Genomic DNA, 23,977 nt, shown 5'->3' on the forward strand with positions numbered 1-23,977 from the left:
GGCATTGGAGGCAACAAAAACCACGAAATTTGTCTTTTCTAAGTTTGATTTACAAAATCAATCTTTCAACTCATTCCCCTTCACAAACTTTCAGAAAGCAAATCAAGCTGGAGCCAGCATGACTGGGACCAGCATGGATCACTGATCTTGGCAGATGGCCTAAATGGAAGGAAAACATTTTTATGGGTTTTCCTGCTTTACCAAATGGGAGAGGCTTCACCTTCTAAGTCCTTCCCCACCCAGAAGGAATCTATAGGATAAATGTAGTCTTCCTATTCAACAATCCACCCTGAGTCAAACGTAGCTTCCAGATGCAATTTTTTGAGAAAACAAACAAACAAACAAAATTAAGCAAGATCAAGGATCTTTTCGGGACTTCCCTGGTGGTCCAGTGGTGAAGAATCCAACTTTCAACACAGGGGACTCGGGTTCGATCCCTGGTCAGGGAACTAAGATCCCACATGCCACGGGGCAACAAAGCCCTCTCTGGAACCGGCGCGCCACAACTACAGAGTGCATACGCCTCAACTAGAGAGCTCGCTGCTGCAAACTACAGAGCCCACGTGCTGTGGAGCCTGTGCCCCACAACTAGAGAGAAGCCCTTGCACCACAATGAAAGATCCCACGTGCCGCAACTAAGACCCAACACAGCCAAAATTAAAATAATAAAATAAATAAATATTAAAAAAAGGATCTTTTCTGAAGAATTTTTGATGCTTATTGCTGCTTAAAATTGGGTAAAGGTAACAAGGGAGACGTTATCCTTTTATTTCGGCAGCATGGTGTTTCTAAAATATATTTTCCCATAAGAAGTTATTCCTACTATATAAAACTCCTAAAGCATATCTACCAATAGGTAAAACAAATTAAGAATCATTCTGTGTGTCCTTTCAAGCCTTTTGACTCGTTTTTAACCATCACTAAACTGAAGGTAGATACAAAATTTTATGTACTGATTTCATGGCCCAGCTTTTTCTGAACATAAAAACTATCCATTTATTATAGAAATTAATAGAAAAAGCCTTAAATAAAATAAAAATAACCTGTAATCCCACTGATTGGAGATAAACACTGGTGAGATTTCTTTTCCATGCATATTTTGTTTTACACAGTTGAGAATCAGACTCTATAAACTGGTTTTGGAGTATGACTAATATTCAAAGTGGAAGATCACATAAAAAGAAGTCTGATGTCTCTCCGAGGTGGGTGATTAGCCTTCCCTGATGAAGAAATGCCCAGGGATTCTGATCATTCCTTATGAGAGCACAATGTAGACAGTCCTTAAAAATATAGAATATCCAAGGGTTTGGTATCCATCTCATGTGCAGAGGCCAGGCTCATCAAGCATCGTTCCCACTGTACATTTATACAGCCCCAGCACACACATCTTCCAGGACTTCATAACAGATCGGATCTACAGAGTTCAGAGGTCATAGAACTGGAGGAGCCAGAGGCACTGACTAGCTATCCTACTCGATTATCGCAGTGGGGCATCTGGGCATTTTAAAAGGTCCTTAGAGTCCACAATAAAAATGTTCTCCCATCCCTATCCCCATTCTTAAAGTTAGATGGAGTCTTATGTAGCAATCTTGAATGTTGTTCTGCTGTTTACTGTGTCTCAAGAGAATTGTTTAGGATAAATCCAAAAAACGACGCTGGTAAAATATCTGTCAAAGTATCCAAATACATGCTTTTCACACTAAAGAAGATCAAGATAGCTGTAGATAATTGACACAAAAGTAGTCACCTAGAAAACAATGTTTGCTTGCCCTAAAATTTTATTAAAACAGTAAAATTCAAAATTAAAATGAACTGAGTAACTTTCATTTCTCATCTGACCATATCTGAATAGTTTCCTTGTCATTACTACTTGTAAGTTTGGAAAGCCTTGAGTATAAAATGAAATAAAATGAGATTCAAGGTAGTAATTCCTTAATTTCTAATTCCTTTGGACTAAACTATTAACCCTACTTTGCCCCCATAAATCAACAGTAACTCTCCTTACGCAATGTACCTTGCCTTTACTGGACAGTGGCAAATGCAGAAGAGCATCAGTTTCAATAATGGACCTATAACACCATGAAAAGTAGTACTTCAAATGGAAAGGGGTTGAATGCTTTGCAAAGAAAATATTCTTGAGTAATAATGATGTGCTTGAATCCCGTATGAGATAATTAATAAAATGTTCAAATGATTAAGACAGATCTTACCGTCTGGTGCCAGAGGCATAACTAAAAAGCAAAGGGTGAAATGAGAAAGCCAGCTCACTCTCAAGGGAAATCATCCACTCCATGGGAGGAAAGGGGTAACAGCAACCTAATACACTCTCTCCATCTAGACAAGGAATGCAAGACACCTTAGAGCAGGGATGCCCAAGGCAAATACATGGCTTAGAGAAAAATAACCCAGTGTGGCACCGGATCCTGCATCTGATAAAAAGGTCAGGAAGGCTGCGTGCCGAACATAACAGGCATTTTTCTCTCTTCAAGCCTTGCTTTGAATTTTAATATGCTTAATGTTTAAGACAATCTTATTTGTTTTCTAGGTAGCACCTTTCTAAGTATTAACTTTAGTAAAATAATCTCTTTTGTCTAAAGTATTTATTTAGATACAGCCAGAAATTTTAGAGGGTACTTATGGTAACGCTAAACAGTAATTTTTTGTTCAAGCAGCAAGTAATATATAAGAATGTTGCCTGTTACTACCATAAAGTGGAAACCTGATCACGCAGAGAAATTTATCCTGGAACCACGGAGGTTCCAGCGACATGGCTGTGTCCTTTATGAGACACATTTACAGTGAGATTTTTTTTAAAGTGTTACTTAGTGCCTCCAATTCACAGCCTTCCCTCAATGATTTGATTTTGTAAATCAGGTGGTTATTGGCTCTAGTACAATTCTCTTCTCATACTGTAAGGAACACTGGATTGAGAATTGAAAGATCTTGGGCTTCGGTCCTTATTCTACCACTAAATAGCTGTGTGAGTTACTGCAAGAAATTCAGTCTCGCTGACCCTCATTATTTGTGCCTGTGAAGTGAGACTAATAAAACCAACATTGCCTGCCTCACAGAGGAAGTTTTCAGTGGGTGCCCTATACAAGTATAAAGAGCTTGACAGCGCTATGTGTAACAGATGTTAAAATCTAGGGAGGAACAAAGAGGGCAGGGAGCAAAGAAGGAAGGAACAAAAGGGAAAGGGAAAGGAAGAAAATAGGAAAAACAATATTTAAACTATTGGGACTGTGCAGTATTAATGGAATTAAAATAATATATAAATTACACACTTATGTTTTCCCACTCCTTTTCCTGAAAACAACACACTGTTGTATTCATTGTGGTTATATTATACAGCACCTGTTGTAATATTACTAGTTAAAGAATGAAATTTTGCCATTTGCAGCAACATGGATGGACTTTGAGGGCATTATGCTAAATGAAGTAAGTCAGACAGAGAAAGACAAATACTGTATGATATCACTTATATGTGGAATCTAAAAAATAGAACAAACCAATGAATGAAACAAAAAAGAAGCAGATAAAGAGAACAAACTAGTGGTTACCGGTAGGGAGAGGGAAGGGGGGAGGGGCAGGGGAAAAAACGGGGTTATTACAGGATTATATGAAATCATGTGTGTGAAACTTCTGAAAATTGTAAAGCACCATAGAATTTAAAGAATCTTTCATTTGATAAAAAAAAAAGCAGGAAAAAAAGCCTTTTGGAAAATTTGGTATCACCTAGGAATCAAGTAGTACCCACATTCCTCAATTCTAATCTAAGCTCAGTAACAAAGTAGAAAGCATTGTATGTTCTATTGATACTTGTCATGTTAGGGTCTAATTTTTGGTTCAGTGGAAAAATACCAGGGATTCATACAGGCCAGTTACCTACTGGAAATATTTATGATTATCTAGTCCCACTTGTAGTCAAGAAGCGGTAGTGTCAATGTGTTAATTTAATACCAGCTACTATACCAGACCTGGGAAACTGGCTAAACACATCACAAGCGACGTCTTCTGCAATTATGCAATCTGTCCAAAAGATGAAAAAGAAATGTGATACATGCTGATGCCAAAGCCTCAGCAGGAATCAACTCCTTTCCATCCTTTTACACAGCCTTTCAGGGAAAGAATGATTTTATCAGCTTTTCCATTTCCTCTTGCCCATCTTCACCCTGCACATTACAGCTCTGTAAATATCTGTGGAATATAGCTCTGTAAATATAGTGGAATGACACATTTTGAAGTGGCCCTCTTTCCACAGTGGTTAACAAAATACGGTGAGGAGAGGTCATTAACATTACTATCAAATAAGTGTTTTCTGGGTGAGATTAATTATCAAAAACGAAATTACTTAGGATGGAGTTTTCCCAAATGGTACATAACTCAGCTGATCATGATAAAAACATGTATCTGACAGTAATCATAGCATTATCACAAAATCTCCTGGCTTCATATTTAGATCTGAACACATTCTAGGTATCTTTTGTTCCTTCTCACAGTGGTTTTTCCCTTGGAGTTTCAATACTCCTGCCATAGGAGGAGAGCTTTCCAGAGACGGGGAGATGTATGGAGTAGGGGCAGGGAGAGTGGCTGGCAGAGGGGATGCAATCCATCTGGGGTCAAAAGAAATTTGCCACAATGAGTGGCACTATGGTCGTGAAGCACGATCTTAATGTGGATTCCACCTTTTAGTTAATTCTGACAGTTCAGAATAGAATTATGAAGCAGGGAGATCTAAGCAAAGTGTTATGAGTTTACTTCTGAAACACAGCTACAGTTGTGAGTGCTGCATCAGGTGTCATCAGCAATAACACGCATCCAGAGACCTAGTACCTGTTCCCAGGGAGCTTATATCGTAAAGAAAATGTATTTGAAACATTTCATAGAATGGGTAAGTGAGAACCAAAAGAAACAAATCATTAACAAGACCTGGCCCACCTAATTAACTGGATCCCGATCTACTTCCTAACTTATACTGAATGAAATGGTTTTTAGGTTTAACAACTAAATTAGACTGAAATATACAGTTCCTGAAGACAGCTGACCTCAATATCTCTTGACATTGGAGTTCTGTACCTAGTATTTGAACATTACTTATTTTCATCTTATTAAAACTTCACTTCTTGACCAGTCAGACAGAAATGGCTTAGAAGCCTTGTAAAGTATCTAGGAACAACGGATAAGGAGGAACAAGGAAACTCTTTAATTGCCAAATGTTTAAGAATCTGGTTTTCCACATTTTCTTTATCATAAATCCACCAAATGAAATCTCCATTCATTGGGCATTAGCCCAGTTTTCTATTAATGTCTCAAACTGTGTGCAGGCATGAACAGTAATCAATATGTTCTTATGACATTCATGTTTGACCCAAGTATTACACAGATCTCCAGAATCTGTCATCCTGACCCTCTAAGTTTGCTGTTGGGAATTTTTTTTAAAGACAGACCCCTTTTAGTCTTCACAAGATGTCATTGGAATGAATATCCACAACCTCCACAGATAAATCCCTATGTCCTTATTTACAACTATCCTACCGATGAATAAACTTCGGGAAAACATCTAGATGCCAGCTATCAGATCAAAGACTGCTGATTTTCCCAATGCCTGGTTACATAAAAAAATCAACTAGGAAGAGACAGAACCAAGTCAGATTAAATATAGAGTAGGAGAGTATTTCCAGAGGAAAAAATATGATACCACATAAAACAACTCAGTTTTTAAAATAACAAATTAAAGTAAAATTTGAGGTCAGTAAGGAACACACATTTAAACCTTAGTGATCAAACTGTTCCCTCTAGTTTGATGTAAGCAGGAAAAAAAAAAAACAACTTAAACTCTAATTCCCCAATTATCTTCAAACAGGAGGTGTAGTGGGTTGTTGTAGAAAGAGATTTTTAAGAAATTAGCAAAATGCACATTAGGCTCTCTTTTCTATGAAGTCTATTGAAGAAACACACAAGGTCTGAATTCTACTAAGTCCAGTTAATTAGTGTGCATGAGAATCATCTACAGAAATTGGTAAAATTAAGAGTCCTGGGCCCCACGACTAGGCATTTTCATTCAGCAGTTATGGGATAGGTCCACAAATTTTTAATGATAATAAACACACTCGGTAAATTCATTCTGAGGCAGGAAGCTCAGACATACTGCTCCTTTACTGTCAGGACACAGGCTACTTTAAGAGTCCAAAATATACTCCAACGCAGAGTGGCAATATGCTGAAGGAAGAGCCTGAATATCTGATCTAATAATTAGAGCATCCTTCCTTTTCATCCCCAAAGCCCATAGCCAATCAACGCCAGTTCCAAGGTCAGTCAGCTCACCTAAGCAGCGGTAGGGAATCACAATGTGGGCATGGGTCTTGCACTGCTTCCGGCCTCTCTTGCACCAGTTCTGGATGGTCACTGGTTGGTTGGCTTCCACCACATTGGTGATCTGCAGTTCAGGGTAGACCTGGGAGAGCACACAAAAAGGGTAAATCGTTACCTGAGGCAGGGCCGGCACACAAGCACACGTTGAACCGCCACTGTTATTCTAAGGTTTTCAAGCCTGCTCTAATTGTGATCTAGCTTGGGGAATTCAGAGTAAAGTAAAAGATCAAGAACCTATCATTCCATTCAAAACATTAAGCAATATAACTTTTACTTTATTTTACTGCACCCATTCCGGCTTAACATATTTTCTAGGGGAGATAAAATAGAAAGGGAGGAGGGGGCCCTCTTAAAAGCATGGGGTCATTTCAATGCAAAATAAACTGGTGTGACGATGATACTCTGTAATGGCCTAAATAAATGTTATAGTAGATACACCTGGGAATATCACCATGACTTGAATTCAAACCGCCCATGTCTTACTCATTAGGCAAATATTTCACATACAGGATATGACACACAGCAAGCTTCCTACATAAAAATCTTTCTCTTTATTCAAAGTAATTTACATAAGCACAATTTATCAAACAGTTATCATGACTGTCATTTAGATAAAGAATTGCATTGATGAATCTCTTCCCTTGATAATTACAGCCCTTTGCTCTGATTACTGTTCTCAACAAATCACGGTGTTTACTGAGCACTTGGAAAGAAATGTGAAACCTGATGAACTAAAATATATTTGTGAAAATATCAAATCCCTTCTATTTATTAATAATAATAGTAGAGATCTGAAGGAAAAATATAAACACAAAAATTTATTTCTAAAATGGGATTTCCCTTGCATTTCACCAGGGTTGCTGTTTTGCCAGTTAAATACAATGAAGAGAGAAAAGCATACGAGAACTGAGGGTAGAAGCAAGGGAATGGTTATAATAATGGGCCATGAAATCTAAAGTGGGAATATGAAGGTTGAGATACACGTTTAAAAGGCTGTAGTATCAATGAGTCCTGGTGTGCGCTACAGAATTTTGTCCTAAAGATACCAAAGAAAATGGGGTGGTTAGAAGGAGTACTTGGAGAGTCAGAGAGCTGAAATTGATTCTGGAGGAGTAACAGTTATTGGTAATTGCAAGGAGTATAACATGAGTATCAGAGGGCATGGCTGAAGAAGAATGATAAAAGCAAGATCACTGGAGGAATGAAAATAAAAAAAACAGAAGCTGGAATCTTGGATCATCAAGGTTGATATTAAAATCACCTAAGAATGGGGCTTCCCTGGTGGCGCAGTGGTTAAGAATCCGCCTGCCAATGCAGGGGACACAGGTTCGGGCCCTGGTCCAGGAAGATCCCACATGCCGCGGAGCAACTAAGCCTGTGCGCCACAACTACTGAGCCTGCGCTCTAGAGCCCGCAAGCCACAACTACTGAAGCCCGTGCGCCTAGAGCCCATGCTCCGCAGCAAGAGAAGCCACCGCAATGAGAAGCCCGTGTGCCGCAACGAAGAGTAAACCCCTCTCACCACAACTAGAGAAAGCCCGCACGCAGCAAGGAAGACCCAACACAGCCAAAAAAAAATACAAATAAAATAAATAAATTAAAAATCACCTAAGAATTACGAAAGATGCAGTTGACTGAATGACAGAAGGTCAGGACCTAAAACCTTCAAAGATTGAGGAGGATGCCACTGCAGTAGAAAGAGCTCTCCAGATGCCTCCAACAGGTGCAGGAGAGGGGTAAATTAGTCCAAGAGCATGTATGTCACAGTTTGGGTGGGGGCATTTTAGGGAGAAGGAAAACATGGTTTGGAAGTGAAAATGAGTGAGAAGGAACACATCCCTACCTCTAGGCACAATGCTAGGAGGGTTGCAAGGGAAGAACTACCTGAGGGGGCTACAGGGGAAGCCGTGCCTTTGGGGAAAAACCAGTTTCAGGGCAAGAAGATACTGTCCACAATGTGGGTTATGGATAGAAGGAATTTTTCTTATGATTGTCAGTCACATTCAAAGAGAGCATGCCATGATCCTGTCTTTATTTGAAATGTTGATATTTTGTTCACTGTGGAGTTTTGGGCATTAATTTTTACTTTTTAGTGCATTAAAGGAGTTCCCTGGTGGCCTAATGGTTAGGATTCTGGGCTTTCACTGTCGTGGCCCAGGTTCAATCCCTGGGCGGGGAACTGGAAATCCCGCAAGCCGTGTGAAACAGCCAACAATAAATAAATAAATAAATAAAAGACAAAATGGTTATATATATATATATATATATATATATATATATATATTTTTTTTTTTTTTTAAATTGTGGTACATTTCTTTTTTATTTATTTATTTATTTATTTATTTATTTATGGCTGTGTTGGGTCTTTGTTTCTGTGCGAGGGCTTTCTCTAGTTGCGGCGAGCGGGGGCCACTCTTCATCGCGGTGCTCGGGCCTCTCACTATCGCGGCCTCTCTTGTTGAGGAGCACAGGCTCCACAGGCTCAGTAGTTGTGGCTCACGGGCCCAGCTGCTCCGTGGCATGTGGGATCCCCCCAGACCAGGGCTCGAACCCGTGTCCCCTGCATTGGCAGGCAGACCCTCAACCACTGTGCCACCAGGGAAGCCCATATTTTTAAAAAATAGTGCATTAAAATATTATTTATCTTGCTTCCTCATTGCCTCACTTGCCTCACCCTTGTCCCAACCCCGAGGTCAATCAATTAAAAAATCAGGCACTGAGAATGAATAAAAACTGTGGTACATCCAATGGATTACCTAGCACTAAAAAGAAAGAAGCTATCAAACCATGAAAAGACATGGAGGAATCTTAGTTGACCATTACTAAGTGAAAGAAGACAGTGTGAAAATACATGTATGATTCTAAATACATGACATTCTGGAAAAGGCAAAACTATGGCGACAGTAAAAAGACCAATGGTTACCAGAGGTTAGGGGGAAGGAGCGATGAACAGGAAGTGCATAGAGGATTCTGGGGGCAGTGAAATGATTCTATATGATACTGTAATGGTGAACACATGTCATTATACATTTGTCCAAACCCATAGAATGTACAACACCAAGAGTGGACCTTAAGGTAAACTATGCACTTTGGGTGATAATCATGTGACCATGTAGGTTCATCAATTGAAATAAATGTACTATTCTGCTGGGGGATGTTGAGAAAGGGGGAGAAGCTATGCATGAGTCGGGGAAGGGGGTACACAGGAAATCTTTGCACCCTCCTCTCCATTTTGCCACAAACCTAAAACTGCTCTAAAAAATAAAACGCTGATCAGTGTAGTATAAGGCAAGTTCAATGGGGAGGTACATGCTATGAAAACACACAGAAAAGGATATCTAAATCAGATCCTGGGCGGGTACTGAGAAAGTTATTCTTCCAAAACCCTTGCCAGTAACTTAGCTCTAAATGGAAACAGCTCCTTCCCTTTATTTTATTTTGTTCTTACATATCTTAACTCTTCAATGCATGCATTTCAGTCGTAGATAATGCTCAACTTGAAAATGCCACTAAAATTTAATATCCCCAGGGTTTTTTCCTATATGATGAAAGGTGAAGTGGCTTTTTGTGCAGCAATGTAATTCTCGCACCACCTCTCCTTGTTTATTATATCACAAAGTACAGCGCTCATGAGTCATAAACTCTATGACACTAGAGAGCCTGCCCTGAGGGACACAACATTATGTGCAGTAAAGTGTGAGTTACTATATTTTTCTAAAGGGGTTCTAGCTGCCACTTCACAGAAATATTACCCTGCTGAGGATTTTCTCAGGAGCTTTCAGTTTTCTGTAAAAAAAAACTCCTACAGGCACAGTCAAGTCATATTTTCTTCTTTTTAATTCAAAACCAAAAAGCAATCTGTAGGGTACAAATTGATAAGTTAAAAAAAAAAAGGTCTCTTGCTCATGATGTGCTCCTTCTTCAGTGTCCTAAGGTATTGCACCAATAATATCTGGTACAACAGAGCAGTAACTTATTTGGTGGATAATTTTCTAGCAGATAGAATTGCATACGGACCAATTAAGGTCAGTGAAGACAGGGATTCTCCCCTGAAGGGCACCAGAGCTTCACGAGGTGATCAGCCAAACACAAAATTCCCTTCCAGTTCCCACCCGGAAATCTAGGACATATGTGTTATTTACTGTGCTTCAACTTCTCTCTCCAGAACGTGGACAAGGATGATTGTTAATAGGCAGTTGGAGGAGATTATAAAATCTGAACCACGTGAATCCCACACGTAGTTTGCCTACTGCCTTAACAATGAAAACGGAAGTGGCGACTTCCACCCTTCCAGCCACTTTTATCCTGAGACAAGGAGTTATTAATTCGACTTTGCCAAAGAGTATAAAAATTTGCTGTTCTCAATTCAGGAGGTTTATTTTAAACAGGGGAGGAACACCAAACATTAAAGTCACAAAATTTCTTCTGAAGCACATCTAGTCCCAGTAAATCACAGTGATTACCACATGCACAAGTAACCTCCAAGTCAGAAAGCAAAAACCAAAACGAAAAAACACAACAAAAAACATACTAAAGTTTCTGCCAAAAATTCCGAGTACTATATCTTATTTTTTATTAAGCAGCTCCAGTATATCACCAGAGACAAATAAGCAATTTTGTGTTATGAGACAAATAAGCATCTTATGTTGAAAAAGTAGCGTAGTCTTCGGCAACAATAAAAATTAAAGTAATTAGGCATGCAAATGTGCTCGTGGTCAGTTGAGTCCCTGACTTTTCACCATAATTAAGTATAAGCATAGCTCAATATTTTATATTTTCTTTGTGCATCTCACGTTAACACAGGAAATAAAGATATCTGAGATCCCTAACCTATTTAATTTGTATGTTTTCCAACACACGCAACTGCATGTCTTGCTAACACAACAAGCATTGCTGATAATTTGCTAAAACAGCAGGCATTAGCAAAACCCGACTTTTATACAGCCCCCTTCCTTTTCTAAAATGTATCCTATGTGCATCCCAATTATGACTGACTGTTTTTTATTATTAAAAGATTTAGATGACAACCGCTGTATTAAGAAATACTTAAAGCAGAAACAAATCCAGTTTGTGCCAGTTACTTGAAATGCAAACCATCCTCAGTTCCTACAAACCTTCCTGAATTACACAGGCAGCCGCTGAAGAAATACACACACACTGTGCCCCCAACACACTCTTCTTAAGACCCTTACACCACACTTCAGATGCCCAGGCCCAGCAGGGTCTCCCATGTAGACAAACCTCCTCCACTCACAGTGTAATAGATGTTAATCCCTCTCTCCCACGTCAGGAATGCTTTATTGTATTTATCGCAATGCTCCTCACATTTGGGTTAGGTACATATGTGCACCGCCTCCCCAGTGAAAATACACTTTCCGAGGGCAGGAAACACAATTTCCTCCTCCTTGTGGTGCTCCACCTTCATTAACGTCGGTTTAAGGTGATCAGGAGGTTGCCAACATGCCTGCCCCTCTCTGCAGCGCTCCAGCCCCCCGTCCTCCGGAAGAGCACTCATTCGTGACCAGATTTTAACTCTGCAGCTCCGGCCCCATAGCTGGTTACAGCCCGAGGAAAGCACACTGACAACGGCATTCTCCTTGCTCGAGAGTTGTGAACTAACACATCCAGGCTCCGGTTAGATGAGGGGGGATACACGGCTGGCAGGCAGGGTCAGTCATAGCCAGAGATGGTGCCTGTCAAAACCCGCAGGGGAGTGGCAACTAGGCCTCTGGAAGAAGCAGGGAAATAAGAGGTACAGAGAGAGAAGCCAAGATGAGACAGCTGTGTACCCAAGACAGAGACAGACAGCGGACAAGACAGGGACCACCTGCGCACCTCTAACGCCAGCGAGGTGTGCCGCCCCCTTTTAAACATAAGCTATTTTGGTAGCTTTATTTCCCTTCTGAATGAACAACACCCAAGAAAAATGCCCAGCTCGAAAGTTGGTTCACTAATATTCCCTTCCCTGATCACTTCAACCTCTGAATCCAAAGCATTTTATCCAATCGCTTGTATTTGATCACCGACCACTTTCCACCTCTTATTACACTGATGTGCCTTCCTGCCCCGTTAGAACATACACTCCTTGAAGGCAGGGACGATATGATTCATTTTTGTGTTCCCTCAGTGGTGGTCAACACTGTGATAGCACAGTAAGTGCCTGATAAATAGGTAATGATTATTTCTTGCTAAGTTCAGAATCCATTAGACATAGAGAAATTTAGTATATATTCAGCTCCCATTGGGTATTATCAATGTATCTCTTAAAAAAGATTATCTGAATAGTATGATATTATAGTTGGATTATAAGCTTTTGAGAAAAATAAGCATCTCGGTGCCTTCTAATATTATTCTTCCAAGTATGATGTAGCAATTTTTACCAGTGATAGCATCTTATATAAAAAGCAATAGATTAATGTTAATAAATGTTAATAAATACAGAGCTGAGGAAGATACTTAGGAAGATTAAAAGCGAGGCTCTCACTTAGGCTAAGGAGGCCTATCTGACTGGCCCAGGCATCTGTAACAAGCAGTTATTTTGGCCATACAAACATGTTTTATCTTTGAAAGCAAATCTATCTGTACATATATTAAAAAAAAATTTTTAAGTGAACTGAAGAAATTTCAAATACCAACAACCAAGAGAGGTAGAGTAGCAACAATCTTAGATCCATATTAGAAGGTTGTAGTTGGTAACTTAATTGGTTTTCCTCACTACAGAAAAGTACCTTAAAACTTGGTCACCATCAGAACATTTTCATTCTAAATTTTAAAAATCAAGAGTCTCCCTTTCTCTCTGTCTCTCTCTCTCTCTATCTATCCAAATTGAAAATATATTAATCTCAGACAAGATGACATTTAAGTTGTTAAATACACAAACCAAGAAAATACATGGATGATATTTAAGAAAGCCAAGAACATATAGGTATATATACAGAAATATAAAAATATTTAAGACGTATATTGTTAGAGTCCTACAAAAGCTTTCCTTTATTTGCAACATTAAGGACAAACAGGGGAACCCTCGGAGTATCCTTTTGCAACAGGCCACCTGGGACAAGGGATTAATTCATGACAAAAGTCATATTTACACACAACTAGATTCCAAATGACCAAGGATATTTCAAGAACACAAAATCAAATGTGGCTAATAAAAAGCTGTAAACAGAGTTAATGGTCAGGGTCATGGGAATTGCTCCTAATTCTGAAAAAATTTACTTACTGTTCTTTCTAGTCTTTCAACATTGAAAATCAATTTTTAATCAAATTCTCCAGGATATTTCTTTTTGAAAAAATATGCTAGAAATTATGTAGTTATTAAAATGGTGTTTTAAACATGTGAGTTAGAAGTCAATAAATAACGTGTGTTCCTTTAGTTCATCTTAATCAATTTACAGCTGTGCAAAAGGGATAACCAACACATCTATCTGCACAAGGGACTTGCCAAAAATAATGTGGACTCTGAAGGAGGTAAGATAGAGAACTGGGATTCCAGACTTCTCAAAGAACAAGAGTGACTAGATTTTATAATTATTGGAGTGATAAGCACAGGGGGCATTCATTACACTATTCTTTCTACTTTTATATATGCTTGAAATTTTGAATTAAAAAGAACTAAAAGTTAAAAAACTAGTCCAGTGGAAACAAGTCAGACTTCTAAATTTACATTACAAGTGAAAAAACAAAAATATAAACAAATCAAGATCTTAATTGTAAATGCATAATGGCACCTAGGTAGCATGTATGAACAAATACATGAAACAAAAAATCAAACGCTATAGTAAAATGGTATAGAGGTAGCCTAATCATAGGATATTTTCATCCTGTGAAAGTTTTTACATATCAATTTCTTTTTCAAAGAACATATCCAAGAGGAGGATAAAAAATATATATAATTGAAGGTTTATTATGTGCCTGAATCATTACAAATGTTTTATGTGTAGCAGGTCATGTAAACCTCTGTCAGCTGATAATGGCTCCATTTCATAGAAGATGAAATTGATGAAGTTAGAACACAGCAATGAAAGTAGGTGACATCTCCGTTACGGTTTATCACAGGAAATTAAACATATAGTTCCCTGTGCTATACAGTAGGACCTTGTTGTTTATCCATTCTATATATAATAATTTGCATCTGCTAATCCCAAACTCCCAATCTTCCCTCCTCCACCCCCCCTTCCCCTTGGCAACCACAAGTCTGTTCTCTACGTCTGAGTCTGTTTCTGTTTTGTAGATAAGCTCATTTGTGTCATAATTTAGATTCCATACATCACTTTGCTGTACAGCAGAAAGTGACATAGCATTGTAAGTCAACTATACTTCAATAAAATAAATTAAAAAAAGAAAATTTATCATAAACTTAAAAAAAAAGTAGATGATATCTCTGAGCATTCAAAGAGTGTATTAATTCTAAGTTCTAAACCACTTCCACTTCACTGTCTAAGCCAAAACAAAGCGTGTGCTAAACAATATATTTTTGTTTCTGGATTAAAATAACATAGTCTCTCCTCTAAAATTTTCTGGAACACAAAGAAAAATAATACCTTAAATTGTTTCTCAACATAAATTCTTGTAATAATGAGAGATATTGGAGACAATGTCTAATTTAATTGAGAAAGAGAACTGGAAACCAAAGTTGTTCTCTGATTACAATTTTTTAAAAATTTATTTTATTTATTTATTTTTGGCTGCATTGGGTCTTCGTTGCTGCGTGCAGGCTTTCTCTAGTTGCGGCGAAGGGGGGGGCGCTCTTTGTTGTGGTGCACGGGCTTCTCATTGCAGTGGCTTCTCTTGTTGCAGAGCACGGGCTCTAGGTGTGTGGGCTTCAGCAGCTGTGGCATACGGGCTCAGTAGTCGTGGCTCGCGGGCTGTAGAGCACAGGCTCAGTAGATGTGGCACACGGGCTTAGTTGCTACGCGGCATTCCCGGACCTGGGCTTGAAGCCATGTCCCCTGCATTGGCAGGCAGATTCTTAACCACTGCGCCACCAGGGGAGCCCTCTGATTACAATTTAATGAGGTGCTGGGAAGCAAGATGCAGCTGATGAAACACCAGTGCAATAATGGAAAGTACGTGCGGTGCTGTGTTTTCACAATGATGACCTTATCTAAGAGCAAGGCACAGAAAATGTTTCAGGGCACCAGCCTATTTCCCAATAATGTGGCCCAAGTCTGTTTCTGACATTGTATATAAATATATTGTCATATGCATACATTCGTACTCAGAGTTGGAAAATATTGTGCAAGAACCTTGTATGACGTTTAATCACTCATAACAACGTGCTGAATGTAAAGACAAATGGGGAAGGTAGGGACACCAAAATAAACAGGACAGGACACGAATGTGAAAACACAAACAGATGTGTCCACGTACAGCTAAGATCCTCATTCCCTCTCTGTCCATTTATGTCTAATTTTCTCATTTTGAAAATGTCAAATCTATTGTTAATCAAGTATACTCCAATATAAAATAAAAATTAAAAATATATATATATAAAAAACAAACTTTAAAAAATGTCCAATCTATACAAGATTATTTGTTATTTGTACCTCAATAAAGCTAAAAAAAGAAATATATATTACGGAAAAACATTTTAAATAAATAAATAAGGCGGCAAATATAAAAGTCCGTAGTGTTACTGCAAATATGTAATAACTGAGTATGCATTTAGGAAAGAGCTAGACAGTAACAAGGACAAATGTTAAATCAAACATTAATCTCATTAAATGAAAACTGTGTGGGAAAAAATATCCAAACTGGTTTCATCTCTTTTACCTCTGAATCCTATGGTTTATGCAAGCAATCCTTGTAAGCATACAGACCAACAATGCAGAAAATATATCTGTACTCGTATATAGATAGCTGGATACCTCTACTTCAAAATTTTCACTTAATATGAATTTTTGCATCTTTCAAATACCAAAACCACAATGCATAGGTGCCTGTCATCTATGGGTCAATTTTAAGCTCACAAAGGTAGACGGCACACAGAGCAACATAATAATGGCCAAGAATGTTCCACAGCTTCTACCATAGCAGTGTGTCTATGATATGCCCTCAAAGTTGGTTAGATTAAAAGGATCTCGTGTTGTTTGTTTTCTAATTCATTTTAACTTCACATCACTATAGAATGAAGGCAGCAAGGTTGACAAACAAGTCTCGTCTGGGAGTCCCTATCATGTTATATATTTTAGAGTAGACAGCTGGGCAAAGGAAATGGCTTTGTTTAACTCATCAGCTTTTGTTTGGTCCAGGCACTGGTGTGCTTTGTTCGGCGATCCTGTTAACTTATAGCCAAAACAACTGTTCATTTAGAGCCAGAAGGTTAAAGAAACAAAAAACACATACTGTTAATTGTGGAAAAGAAAACACTTAGGAAAAAGAAAGTATACCCAAAATCTAATAGAAAGACTAGAAGAAGCAAAGCCACATTCACCTAAGTTTCCCAGCTGGAAATCTCTGCCAGCACTTGAGGCTTAACCTGTTCAAAGCTCCCTCCAGAGACCTGCTCCCAGTGTAAGTTAGCAGAGCCGTGGACACCTGCTCTAAGCCCCTGCCTCCCAGGATGTGCTCTGCATGTTAGGGATGCAGAGGGTTGAAGAGCCTGTATTTTAAGTTCTCTCCTTAAAAGAGGAGGAAGAACGGTACTGGGACTTACACAATTTCTCGTTGAACTGACCATATTTAACTTTTGCAATGCACTCCTGTGTGCTCCTATCATAAAAGGAGGACATGGTCTAAGATTAGTTAGGCAGCTTTCCTGGACTGCTCAGGTGGCAAAGAGCAAAGGCTGCATCTGAATGAAGGTTTGACAGGGAAGCCCATGCTTTGCCTTCACTGCACTTGACCCTAAGGGCTCCCTTATAACAGCATCTTGGGGTATCTCATATGTGCTCATCTATACAACAAGGATGGGCAGGATGATTTTTCCTATCCCTTTCACACTAGCATCTTGAGATTGGAATTCCCTTCTCTCCCCAATCCAAATCACCCTTAGATATAGGCTAATTTTTCCAAAAGTGTCTTGACCAGAAAACACTCCTGCTAAAAATAATCCCATAGCCCTTACTCATCTCTAGAATTAGATCCCAAAACCCAGATTTATAATCAAGATCCTCTACTTTACAGCCTCATTCTACATTTTCAATTTCCTAAATTCTTTTCTCAATTTATCTAATTGTGTATTTAGAAGCTCCTATGAGCCAAGAATGTTGTCTGGCCACTCAGCAACACCTGACACGAAATCTTATCTTGAATCAGTAAATATTTGCTCAATTTGCCTGAATTAAATCTGGGACAGAATAAAATTCTTCAGATGAAGAACTGAAGTATACTTCCAATTTTTTCTTCTCTCAACCTAAAGCCTTTGGTTTAAATAGAACAATGTTGTTTTTCTTTCTTTTTAAACCTCATTTCATTCAAAAGAAAGAGGACAACAGAATCTAAAAATTCTAATTTTTCTTCCTAGGCTTTATAATGTATGTTTCAAGGGGAATATTATCCTAGTTTTGATCTACTTATAAGACTTCTAGGTTCCTTAGGCCAATATCTGGGTAATGTAACAGTTCATTAAGGCAAGTGGCCACTTTAGGCTGTTAAATGATGAATAATTTACATAGTTATTTTCAAATTGTTTCTGTGATGGCAGCACTTTCTATATCTAGTATAGAATGAAGGAAAGGAACTTTTTTCTACCAAAGGACCACAGAGGAAAATAATCGTCAAGGGAACGTCTGTTGTGGTCATCTATTACTGCACACAAACTATCCCAAAACTTAGTAGCTTCAAACAGTAAGCATTTCTTATCTCACACAGTTTCTGTGCGTGAGGAGTCTGGAAGAGACTTAGCTGCGTGATCCCGTCTCTTACAAGGGTGCAGTCAAGATGTCAGCTGGGGCTGAGGTCAAATGAGGGCTTGACTAGGCTACAGGATCCACTTCCAAGTGGTTCATTCATTGCCTGGCCAGCGAGTGCTGGCTGCTGGCAGAAGCACTGAGGTCCTCATGACATGGCGGCCGGCTTCCACCACAGCAAAAGTATGCAAGGTAGAAGCCACGTGCTTTTTATGATCTAGCCTCAAATGCCACACACATCATTTCTGTAACATCCTCCTGCACGCTGCGGGAGGAGACTAAGGACTACGTGTGGATGCGAATACGAGGAGGGAGGCAAGCGCTGCTGAGAGCCATCTTGGAGGTTAGCTACCACATGATAATTTAGAATTCCTCACAATTCTGTGAGTTGACTGAGTGATTCTTCTTCACATGGTGTTGTCAGCTAGAGTACTGCAAAGAAGCCTGCAAAGTCCATCCTGGCCTTGCATACATGGCTGGTGCTGGCAGCCGCCTGGGAGCTCAGGTAGGGCTATTGAGTGAGGGCCTCCATTCTCTTCTACTTGGGCTTCTCTGCATGGCTGCCTTCCCAGAGCGCAAAAGGAGAAACTTCTAGGCCGAATTAAGGCTTAGACCCAGAACTAAACCAGCACCACTACCACTCTATTCTACTGGTTAAAGCAAGTCTCATGTCCAACCGAGATTGAAGGGGAGGTTGTAACTGCTAGAAAACATAATTCATCAACAGTCAACGCCTGAACATATTAACACAGGGTCACATAAAGAACAATCTAGGGTTGCTTCCTGTTTTCAGGAAGTGTACTTAGTGATCATTTAGTACATTTAACTGAATATTTAAGGCCCTGCTATATGTTTATCACTCTACTATTGAGCATTATCATGGCACCTACATCTTAACTGGATAAAAATAAACAGGGCAAATTTGGACTGAGGGCCAGCAACCCCTAACTCTTGCTTAAAAATTTCTTTAGAATTCCCATCAATGGAAAGAAACAGTCTCTGCAGGAGGAGACCACAAGGCCATTTCAGGGGAGGTTCTTTCAGTGTAGAGAGCAGGGCAGAACATCTGCCCTATTCAGTTCCAATCTCTGTGCCAACAACAGGCCGTCCACAAGCAGTTACTAAATGACAACCCACATGCTCTGAGTCAGAGCCGAGTGTTGCATAAAATGCTTTGTAAAGCATGATCTCTAGAAACGGTAATTCTCAGTGACACTTTGGGCCTATAATCCTTTTGCCCAAAGGAGCCAAAGTAAGTCCTAGTCTTAGCTCAGGCTGCCATAACAAATTACCATAGACCAGGTGGCTTAAATAACAGGAATGTATTTTCTCACAGTTCTGGAGGCTGGAAGTCTCAGATAAGGGTGCCAGCATGGTTGGGTTCTGGTGAAGGTTCTCTTCCTGGCTTGCAGACTGCCACCTTCTCTCTGGGTTCTCACATTATCTCTTTGTGAACAGGCAGAGAAAGCAAACTGTGCAAGCTCTCTGGTGTCTTTTCTTATAAGGGCACTAATCCCATCACAAAGCCCCCATTGTCATGACCTCATCTAACCTTGATTACCTACCAAAGGCTCCATCTCCAAATACCATCCCATTGGACCTTAAAGCTTCACCATATGAATTTTGGGAAAGACACAAACATTAAGTCTATAGCAGTCCTCAATACACATTTGATGAAAAAAAAAAATGAAAGAATAGTGCTGACTGTGCTAATAAAAAAATGTAAAGAAAATTTTTATATTTCAAATATGCAAGTATTTGAATGATGACTGGGCAAAAACATAACTATTATGATTGGGGAACAAGAGGGAATTTATGGGTACCAAGAATGTGTATGCTATGAGATAAAACGCTGATTACACAAACCTAAGTTTCAAACTATCTTCCCAATCAAACTTTATAAAGGCTTTATAAGAGCAAAGGTAAAAGACTCGATCTTTACTTTTTTCTCCCTAATCTTGCCCTTGACCAACAATAGGACCAAAGAAATCACGAGGCAAAAATGCCAATATTAATAATAACAATAAAACAACCAACAGCAGGGAATACAAACTGAGAGGAACATGAAACTATGAAAGATATGGACTAGATAATTCACCATCAAAAATAATAATATTTGACACATCATATTAAGCTAAGCACAACAGATACGATGTGCAGCTATACAGGCAGTCCTTTGGAAAAACAAATTTAACAAGTGAGTTAAATTGGTTAGCAAAAGGTCAGAATGAGGTCACGGTCATGAGTTCAGTCGGTTTCATTCTGTCCTAGGACCACAGATTGCTCACAGCTGCCTCTCTGACTCAGCCAGCTGTCTCTAAAACATCTGTGTTTTGGTCACAAGAGGGACTGAGAACATAAAGAAAAAAAGGATTCATCACTATTGAGAGAAAGTAATCAGTAAATGAATAGCACATTAAATGGTGACAGTAATGGTTTTTGTACATTTTAAAAAAAGGGAATTTGCACAATGATACCAGAATATAGTGGATAAGTATCTTCATGGTGCTGAACAAAAATACTTGTCAACCTGGAATTCTATACATAACTAAATTATTGTTCAATAAGAACAACTTCTGGAAATAACTAAGTAAGATGACAGGCACCCAAAAAAATAGAGGAATCAAAATAAACATTATGGTAATAGAGATGCTTTGGTGAAAGGATTGACTGTAAACACTGAATCCAGTTAAAGACAGAACCTACGACTGTGAGAATTATGACAATAGAACAGACCATAATATTAAACCTCAAAAATATAAAAGTAATATAGCTTACAAAATCTGTGAGAAGGGGAGTTGGAAAAATTACGAACATTATTTTCTTTGGCTCTCTTAGCAAGGAATCAATCGACTGTCTAAAACAAAAATACGGAGCTAAAAAAAAAATAAAGGAAAATAAACATTTTCCAACAACACACAAAAAAATTCAATCCTACAAATGAAACTATTATTTCTAATTATAAAAGAAAAATTTCAGACTACCTACAAAGTGGAAAGTGGCAGAAAGACCCTAAAATATCAATAAGCAATGTTCTAGATAGTTTAGGATGCACCATTCAATAGAAAAAGTTGAACACTGTTTAAACGTTCTGAGTGAACACCTCTCCAACACCCACCCCCCAATACCTTCCCCAAAGCTGGTTAAAGTCATGATGTGAATCCCCTCAGCTACCCACTCTCCAACCTATAAAACTTTTAAAAAGGCACTGTGTGTTTCTAAGCGCATTGTGTTGGGCTTTGGTCATTATTCTATCTTGCCCCCATGCCACTCTTCAACCTTCTTTCTGGCAAGAGCTCCTCTCCCCACACCAGTTGGCTCTGGTTGGGATGCCAAACAAGCCTTACACCCTCATGACCAAGGTGTGCCAGTCCCAGTACATACTGAGTCCTTGTGGATATGGTGACTAGTCCAAAGGTAGATGGGTGACTGAAAGCAGGACCAACGAGAACCCTATCTGGGAATTAGAATGCACACTGGCAGAATGGGGTTGGAAATCCAAACTGGAACAACAAACTCCCAGAGCTGCCATCTTCCCTGGCCTCCTAAAGGAAGCCATCTTTGCAGGAGAAAATGAGGTGAAAATAAAGGAGAAAGGATAAGCAGAAAACAAGAGACCCCAACAGAGAAATTCCAGGCAGCACTGAGTCTCAGTTTCAATATCTGAGGACCCAGTTACTGGATGCCTTTTTTAAAATTCTGTAAGCTATTCCTACCCCAAGATCCTCTCCATCAATGGGAGAAAATATTCTCCATGTACGAGTAGATTTCAGTCACCTGACAACATAAACTGCCTAATTAACACACCCTATTTCCCCATCTTTTATTCTCTTTTCTAAGACTCAGCCAGTCACTAGTTTTCTTATGATGGATCTACCCTTCCTGCAGTTTAGTTTAAGCTTCCTTCAGCTGAAGTTCCTTCCCTTTAAAAACAAAGCCCAACAAAAAACAAAGGCTTTCCCTTTTCCATGAATTGCCCACAAGCTCTTTGCCTCTTGGACTTTCCTCAAAGAGACCACAGATGGCTTCAACACCCATACATGTTATTCTTCCTGTAACCTACTGTAATTTGACTCTTCCCATGCTATTCCCTTGAAATTGCTATCCTAAAGATCAATAATGAACTTTTATTTGCCAAATTAGGAGACTGTTTTATTATAAAAAATGTCCATTATTCAGAAATGGGCAAAAGAGGTTATGTACTGGCTGTCCCAGCAGTGAAATGCAGGTGTTGTCTTCCAGAGCCAGGGGAAAAGATGACCTGATTTAACAGGGTATGTTCTTCTGATTGACTCTCTATAGGCTACTTTACAACCCTGTAGGAGTAGATACTGTAGATACCTGATAGCAATGCAAATGTTTCCTGTCTCATGCAATGCAGATCAGATAATTCCTGTTCACAGCCACGTGAATGAAGTTTGTTGAAAAAGGATTTAAATTTCTTCAAGTCAAACTGGTTAACATCTTACAGGTTACCTCATTAATTAGTGAATTGAGTAAAAGTTTTGATACGCATTCATTTTGCAAGACAGTCATGAGTTGCCTTGTCAAAAATTATACTTCAGTCACTTCTGGTCTGCATCACACTTGCACTCTCATCATTTCTCTCATTTAGATATTAACCTAGCTTGACTTCTAGCACATAATACCACCTAGTTCTGATCCTAGGTTTCTGGCCACTGCTCCTCCTCCATTGAATCTTTCACTTTGTTCCCCTTAAATGTTGCAAATCACCAAGTTTCTTTCCCAGGATTCTTTCCCAGAGGCATCATGAGGGTAAAACGAGGGCAAACACTTGGCAGGGTAGCTCAGTACCTTGTTAATGCTCAATAAAAGTTAGTTGGTACTAGCACTATCAACATTATCGCCATGTGCCAACATCATCATCATCAGTTTTTAAGTTGCTAAAATTATTTTATAAGCCTTTCTCGCCCCTGCGATCTTGCTTTAAGAACAGGTCCTGTATCTTACTCATCATTGCATCCTTAGCACTCAGAGATATAAGTCTGAAGGAGGAAGAGAGAACCACGGGACTCTAGAAAAGTATTCATATAATCATCTTGCACTAAAATATTTTTAAGGAAAGATGTATTTAAAAGGCCCCAAATAAGCCTCTCTAACTCCCAAGCACCAGTAAAATTCTGGGGGAAGGTCTGGAGGGGCTCTTCACTTCCGCTTCCCTCTCCTACTTGCTAGATCATGGGATCTAAGACCCTTACAGCCCAGAGTCACTGGTGGAATGGGGCGGGGCAGGAGAGCAACACTGTTCAATGGAAATATAATATAACGGAAACATAATGCCAGTGTAATGTTAAATTCCACAGTAGCTACACTGAAAAGTAAAAAGATACAGTTGAAATTCATTTTAATAACATACATATTCACAATTTAGTAACATATACATGATGTTTACAACAGTATATACAAAATATTATCATTCCAATATGCAATCAATATGAAATTATTAATGTGATTATTTTATACTCTTTCTTCATGTATATCTTTGAAATATGGTATTTATTGATATCTTACACTTATAGCACACATTATAGCCACACTGCAGGCGCTCAACAGCCATGAGCCGCTAGTGGCTACTGCTCTGGACAGCTCCGGAGTAGAGGCTCCAGTTGGGTCCCAGGGAACTGAGAAACTAGATATGAGGTCAGAGTGACAAAGCAAGAGGGTGACTTTCATTTTTGTTTATTTTTTTCAGGGTCAGAGTGCTCATATTGACCAGCCTTCTGACTCAGCCC

The 23,977-nt window shown here is 39.1% G+C and overlaps 1 protein-coding gene across 7 annotated transcripts in view; it reads right to left on the reverse strand.

Moving 5' to 3' along the window:
- APP (amyloid beta precursor protein) overlaps positions 1-23,977 on the reverse strand; it is a 275,886-nt gene that overhangs the window by 192,078 nt on the left and 59,831 nt on the right. For all 7 annotated transcript variants that reach the window (XM_082460407.1, XM_082460411.1, XM_082460410.1 and 4 more), the window contains exon 3: positions 6,325-6,454. In XM_082460407.1, coding sequence (XP_082316533.1) covers positions 6,325-6,454 — 130 coding nt within the window. The remainder of the gene's footprint in view (positions 1-6,324; positions 6,455-23,977) is intronic.

This window comes from Balaenoptera physalus (assembly GCF_965194825.1).
Source record: "Balaenoptera physalus genome assembly, chromosome: 4".
Lineage (NCBI taxonomy): Eukaryota > Metazoa > Chordata > Mammalia > Artiodactyla > Balaenopteridae > Balaenoptera > Balaenoptera physalus.